General features: G+C 28.9%; 1 protein-coding gene across 1 annotated transcript in view; it reads right to left on the reverse strand.

Moving 5' to 3' along the window:
* LOC104901306 (GDSL esterase/lipase At1g29670) overlaps window positions 1-7,452 on the reverse strand; it is a 50,847-nt gene extending 43,395 nt beyond the window's left edge. Inside the window, exon 1 of the mRNA XM_010688861.3 lies at window positions 7,215-7,452. Within this exon, the coding sequence (XP_010687163.1) occupies window positions 7,215-7,452 (238 nt within the window). The remainder of the gene's footprint in view (window positions 1-7,214) is intronic.
* Between the last annotated feature and the right edge of the window lie 368 nt (window positions 7,453-7,820).

Genomic DNA, 7,820 nt, shown 5'->3' on the forward strand with positions numbered 1-7,820 from the left:
TTTTCTCTGAGATGAACTTGGTTATTTAATGTCTTAAATGACAAGTATGTATGTGATCCAATTCATACAAAGTGATTTATGTATATTGTGTAAAGCATTAATGTGTTTATTTTGTTGATTTATAAGTGTTAGGAGAACCTATGAGTTCAAAGTAAGTCAAGTTGACTATTCGAGATCCATTAAAGGTGAAAATTATTCTAGTTTATTCCTTTGAAGGAAAGAAGTTTAGTAGTTATTTTTTTAGTAGCAGTGAAGAAGACACTACATTAGATTATGTGCCGAGAATTGTGAAACTAGTCATTTGAAGTTTCATGTACTTGGATGATCTTTAATGTTTAGTGACATGAGTAAGGAAGAGGAATTTCATAATTTATGGAAACAAGAATTAGGAGGTCAATGGTTTATACCAGCTTGGAGGAATTATTAAGATTTAGATAAGTTATATATTTTGTTTATGGATATACTCAACACCATCTTAGCAATGATATAGAGATAACCTTTGAAAGGTGACAAAATGAGGAATATTATGAGGACCTTATAGGTATACGAGGTACCATATATGAAGCTGGATTTAATTAAGGAATTTTCCCCTATGCTGAATTGCAATATTTTAAAAGGAGTTATCGTTGTTATAGTTAATCAAAGAAAGTTCGAAGTAAGACCATATTTGAAACTTTAGCAGGTTCCTTTAGATCATTTTTGTTTTAAAAGGTGAAGTAAGATACTAGAATTCTCCAAATGTATTCTAAGTTGATTTTAGAGATTATTGAGTGTCAAGAGGAGTATTATTTTTTGGAGTAGTTTTAAACTTTTGCTTGATAATGGTGTATAATTGTTGTTTTGGCAATATGAAAGATAGAGTGATTATAAGGATTGGGTATATCACTTAATATATTATTTTGGGAAAAATTTGGAGATTAATAAAGGATAAAAAGGGAAGAAATTAGTCAATCAAGGTAATTGATTTTGGAAATAATAGTCGTATTTTTATATTATGGATTTAAGCATTGAGTTTGTATTATATGAAGGAGTTAATGAAGATTGTATGAATTTTCAGGAAAAGATTGCTTATTTACTATCTCAAGTCCTAGTTGACTACTGTTTATTTTTGAGAGAATATTATTTATGGTACTTTAAGAAAAAAATTTAAGATGAATTTTGAGGAGTTTTAGTTTTGAGGACCTAAGTAAGGAAGTCTATTTTTTTGTTTCTTCAATTATATGTTATGTTAGTATATATATTAACAAGTTTTGCTTATGAATAATGATGTATTGATTTGATTTTGATTTGTAATAAAGTAGGATCGAGGGTAATTTTTTTTATGATTTATGTGAAGTTGATTAAATTTTGAGGAGAAAGCAAACATATTTTACAAACAAAAGAAAAAAGTTGTTTGAATATTGTATTTTCGAGTAAAGCTTACGAAAGGTTTTATAAAGTTCTTCTATTCTCACTATATTATAGATTTTGATAATATATTAGTATTTTCTTAAATAGTTTTCCTACATAACTTGTCTTTAGTATCAGTATGTAATTCGTTATTATTTCAAGAATTTGGGAAAATTTCCGTAATCAAGTTTTACAAAATTTTCAGTTTGTCATAAACTATCTTTTGTACTTATTCAAATACTTTCTTTATTATGTTGATTTATTATTGAAGGCTTTTATTTATATTATTAATACCTTGAAATAGAGGCTATTCTTTTTAAAGTTTAAAAGTTATTTTTGAAAGTGTTATCTCTCAAGTGATTTTACTATTACATTTCCAACAACGATTTTTGTATTGTTTTTGTATTACAAAGTTGGTAAATGATTTTAAATAAAGTTTTAAGCCTTAGCGAGTTACGGGGGCGTAACTCCTTTTTAAGGGAGGTAGAATGCGATAGAGTTTCGCGCTTTTAACTTAAAACACTATTTTGACCTAATTTTGACTTATTTTATGAGTTATTAAGTGAGCCAACTTACTTTAATAGAAATTTTTTGGTATTTATGTTACTTAATTGCTTTATTTCTTACTTGCTTGCTTCAAGTTTCGAGGACGAAACTTCTTTTAAGGGGGGTAGTCTGTAATACTCCGTATTTTATTGTAAGTTATTATTTATATTTTTATAAAAGTTATAGTTTTTGAAAAAGGTTTTATTTACTAAAAAGACTTATTATTTATTAGAAAGGTTTTTTATAAGAAAGGTTTTGGGTATTTAAAATAAATTTTAGCCCAAATGAATTTGGGCCTAACTTTCCTAAGTTTTAATATCAAGTAGTTGTTCAAAATAAAATAAAAATATTTTAAAAAACCTTTCAAAAAGGTTTGCAAAAGAAAAGAAAAAAAAAAGATTAAAAAAAGATTTATAAAAGAAAAAAAAAAAAAAAAAAAAAAAAAAAAAACGCAACGTGCATTATGCACTAATGACTAAGGAGTGAATAGTTTGACAAGTTTGGTACTTTTTGTTATCTTTGCTATCTATTATTTTATCTTATATATATGATGTATTAGGGGATAATTTATATCTTTTCCTAATCTTAGTTGGATAAGCGTAAATATTAGTTATATCTTATCTAGATTAGTTTATCTTTTTTTCTAAATCTATCTTTTAGTTTCCTATTCCTATTCCAACTCAACTTTTCCAACTAGTATAAATAGGGGTCTCCACCCATCATATTTTTCACACCAAATTTGAGAAATAAATCTCTTTTCTCAAATTTAAACTCTCTCTCCCTTTAGCCTACCTTTTCTCTTCTCCCTAGTAGTTATATATTCAAGGTGCGTGTATTTGTAGATCTTTAATAATTGTTTTGCAAGTATAGTATCATGTTTTTAGGAAAATAGAGAAAATAGTTTTTATGAGTTTATTATGAACTCATCTTTTTATATGAACATGTTTGAATGTTTATAAATTTATTATAATTTGAATTATGTCTTTCATTTAATATATTTATAAAGTTTTATCTTTGAATTTATATTCAGATATTTTAGAAGGAGTTTGATCTTTAGATTCACGTTTATATATTTAAAAAGCAGTGTTTTTGAACTATTATTATTTTTCAAAGGTTAATCCTTGAGCAAGTTATTTTATTTATGCCTTTATATGGCTAAAGTTTATAAGAATTATTATTCTTTTTAAAGGAGGATTATTTCAGAAGGATTTTTATTAGATATATGATCTTTTATGATCACAATTTATAAAGAGGCCACGGCTGTTGTATTTATTAGCAAGAACGGTAGCTATTATATTATTACCCATGTACTTTTTGATAAGTCATGTGGACAAGGTAGTTCCCCTCGTAATAGACTCAGTAAGGAATACTAACTTGGGGGTGTGCACACTTTAGGCAAGGTACCTAGGCAAGGAAAAAGATTTTTATCAAGGTTATATACTTTATATTATATAAGTATTATCAAGTACCAGAAAGGTTTTTTGAAATTAAATATTTCAAAAGTTTGATTAAATAAAGAGTTTAATATTTCGCATATACATGTACTCAGTATTTTTACTGACACGCTTTTGTTTTATGGCTTTGTCCCTGTGATGACCCTTTTGGTGAGCAGAATTTACAGGTTGATTGATGCATACTTCATATGAGGGAGCTAGTGAGGAATCATAATTAGTCAAGAGTTGTTATTTTATTTTCTTTATTTCGTATGTTATATAGTTGTACAATAAAGTTTTTATTAATAAAGAGAAGTTATTATAAGTTATTTCCGCTGCATTAGTTTAAAGTTCAGTTAGTAGTTAGTATTAAAGCCTTTAACGTTATCACGTGGCGGTAATACTCTCAAGTTTCTCAAGTGTTTTATATTAAAATAAGTTTTCCAAAAGAGAGAAATTTGGGGGTGTTACAGTTCATATTCGACTATATATATATATATATATATATATATATATATATATATATATATATATATATATATATATATATATATATATATATATATATATTGTAAGTGTTTTTTAGTATTATTTTCTTATTTGAATGACGTATATCTCTTTTCCCCAATTTGAGCATGAAGTGTTTTGGCAATATAAGCTTAGATTTGAATACTTTCTTGGTCCTAACCATTTATTTGAACAATGGGAAATTGGTTTAGTGATCTATGAGAGTGGATGTAGATTCCATGAGTGTTGGTAAATTCATGGATATGAACCTAAAGTGGCTTGTAATTTGTTTGAGCAATTAGCTAGAGAAACCTTTGAGTGGGAGATGACAAGATATGTTAATCCACCTCTAGAAAATTCATCTATCTATGATTCTCAAACTCTTACATCTCCATCTGATTTTTGTTCTTCTTATCACTTATGATCATGATATTTAGATCTCTTTATCCACATAATGAGTCATATATATATGCATGTGAATAACCCTATCCATAAGTTTAATTTGTGTAATGCTCCATCTGAATCTGATAATATTAATGAATTTCTTTATGATTTCATGAATGAATTAAATAAGGTTCAGGAGAATCATAAATTTGTTCTAGAGGATTACATATTGCAACAAGCAAAAATTACAGAAAATCAAAGATCAATAGCATCGAGACTAAAATCTATTAGCCAACCTATTGAGCAATATTTGTATTATGATGATGTGTTGGTTGAGAATGCTAGTTCATTAGAAGAAGGTTATCTTTTGACTCTCAATGGTAGTTTAAATAAGGAAAAGATATATATAATGGATGTTTTTGAGGAGCAACAATAATTAGTTATAGAATTACTGATGAAAAACCATTGGTTATTTTGAATTAAAACTCCTTTGTGAACAAGCTTATTGATGAGAGTGATTTTTTAGGTAAAGAGTTTGAATATGTTGAAAGTGTACAAAAATTTGATGTTAAGCCTAACTTGCATAACCCTCATATTCCGGTTTCATATAAGCTTGATGTTATACCTTCATCCCCTGTATTATATCCTGCTTGTTTTCTTAAAGAGTTATTGTTGCATGACAAATTTGACCAAGTAAATATTCATGTTCATCCAGTGAGAGCTGAGGAATTGCAAGATAGTTCTACAATTTTTTCTTTTTCTTCTTTTGTCTCTTATGATTCTTTTTCTTTTGACACTTCTAAACCCTTCTTAGTGAACATTAATATGATTGATGTCAAGCAAAATTAAGTGTTCAATAACATGTTTGCAGGGGAATTTGAAAAGTTATTGAAGGCATTGGATTATTCATAATGTAAAAAGTATGTCACTCCTGCAGGACCGTAAAAAACAAGCGCTTTTGGGAGGCAAACCGATTTTCTAACCTTTAAATGTTATCTCTATTTCTACTTTATGGCTGCTTTACTAATGTGTTCCAGTGACGTGCTCTTGGTTGTGATGGAAGTGTCAATACTGTTTGGCACTCCCTATGTCCATTACCCACCTTTTCTGTGAGTTGTACCCTTCCCTTTTCTTTTACTACGTTGTGGTGGAAGACATTAAGGACAATGTGAAGTTTGGCTTGGGGAAGGATGTCACTTCGTGCATGTTAGTTGCATACTAGTTTAGATTTATTGCTTTAGTAGGACTGTTACATGGTTGTACCGCTCATTAGGGGAGAGAGTTTACATGTAACAAAAAAAAGGCAATACTTTCTTAGTTGCATTATAATTTTTTCTTTGATATTAGATTTCATATCATGTTCGTTTGCATCTAGAAGACTATTGCTAGCACTTTTTGAGAACGTTGTTGATATTTCAATACACTTTTTAAGCGTCATTCATCTTGTTCATGATTATTCATAGCACGAATTGTTTTGCAATTGATTGTTTATGTTAGGATTGTTTGATCTCTCTCTGGCTCGATTCAACTTTACTGTGCTGATACCTTCACCCAAGTGAGCTTTTCTCTCGATGAACTGACGTATATGTGTGTCAGCTATGTTCTTTCAGGTGTGATTAGTTTCTCAGTTGTTGGATTGATCTTGATTTTGACTTGCTGATCTTTGATGTTTGATAGTGTAGACAATTTGGTATGATTGAATTTTTTTTTCATGATCTTAGATCCAAAGTTATTATTATTTTCATATTATCCTTTCTCTATCCCCATTGAGGCTTTCTGACCGTGTTTAATTGATATCTACACTATAAACCTTTGAACTCATTTGATTCTTGTCCTAAACCTTGATTGGGGGAGCGAGTATTAGTTTTGGTTCAGTTGTATTGAATGATAAAGCTCTGTTTGTGGTGTAGTTGGATGGAAAGTATGTTTAGTGAGCTTGAAAATTGAATTGAAACTTCAAAAAAAAATAAACAAAAAGAAATCAAAAGAAAGTTTGCGAAAAGTTGAAGAAATCCCAAACCTAACTTTCCTGACTACTAGTTAGTGGACCTTAGGTAATATTTGATTAGGTGATATGACTTTAACTATACTATCATGAGTGTGTTATGTTGATTTATTTTTCTCATTTATTTCAATATATTCAATCATTAAAATAGTATGGGGCTTATATTTCACGATTCACCTAGGGCCCATAAAATTTTACGAATAGCATTGTAAATAAGTAAAAAAAAAAATTCACCATCTAAAATTTAACAAAACACATTGTCGCCATTTAAAAGTTTCCAAAAATAAGACCTTATATTGCTTTTTCACTATTTCCTGTTGGTTACATCAGTCATCATGTATTGGGTGGGTCAGAAGTTTTAGTTAAAAAAATAATATTATTTAAATATAATTTGTGATACACTCATAATGTTAAATAGTATCATGAATAATACGTATACCAAATTAAGATAATAGATTCTCTATTTTTTTTTTATGTTTTACTCATTCTAGTTGTGCTTGAATTTTCAACTAATGAGCACCTGTTTCCATAAATCTGACGTTCAAGATATAAGGATTTGTATGTTCTTATGGGCCATCTTACCAACAAATATGGGAAAATAAAAGGGAGCAAAAAGAAGCATGTTTTAGCCTATAATGCTAAATGAAGAACAACAATAAAGAACAGAGCAACACTTAGACAATGTCCAACTCAAAAAACATGAATTTCTTACATTAAGATAGAGATGAAAACATTGAATTCTCGCATGAAATGAGCTTTTAACATATTATAGAATTACGTGTTTTCCTTTCGTGCATGTAAAATTGACCCAATATGGTTTATTAAAAAAGAAGTCAAACAATAATTTTTTAAGATCACGGGCTATCGCGTGCATGCAAAATAATGAATGCTAATTTCATGCACAATCGCAAATATAAATTAATAAGGTAATCAAAGTAGAGAAAACCAACCAATTATATCGACGGAGGTTCTTCCATTGGAAAAACGGCCAGTGGCTCGTTTGCCTGGGAAATCAATGCCATAGGGAGGATAATTGGCTTTAGCCTTGGTCTTAAGGGGGTTATTATTGCCTGGGTCTGATAGGGAGTCTCCAAAAATGAAGAAACATGGTACTAAAGTATTTGCATGAACTCCTAGCTTCGTGATAGTAATTAGAATGGGCACAAAATAACTTATAATTCTCCACATTTCTACGTTTCTGCTGCATGCATGGATTGATCAAGTAAATTAATGATGATGATAAAGAGAACTGTTAATAAAATATTGGATTTTGTGATAAGCACATAATGCGGATGGTTTTAGTTTATATATAGACGAGTGGATACAAACGAGTATAGTTTACAATGTTAGTTATTTTATGTTTTTTTTTTCTTGTTTAAAAGCCATGCATCACCAATCACCATACACTTTAGGGCAGGTTTGTTTATTAAAAAAGTAAATTATTTCAAGTAAATCTTAAATTGCCCCGGATTGTTTAATGGGAAAACATACATGAGGGAAAGAAGTGAATTTTTCTTTCATGAGAAGATATATATATAAGATGAAATGAAGTGAAT

Source organism: Beta vulgaris, chromosome 8 (genome assembly GCF_026745355.1).
Source record: "Beta vulgaris subsp. vulgaris cultivar EL10 chromosome 8, EL10.2, whole genome shotgun sequence".
In the NCBI taxonomy this organism is placed as follows: Eukaryota; Viridiplantae; Streptophyta; class Magnoliopsida; order Caryophyllales; family Amaranthaceae; genus Beta; species Beta vulgaris.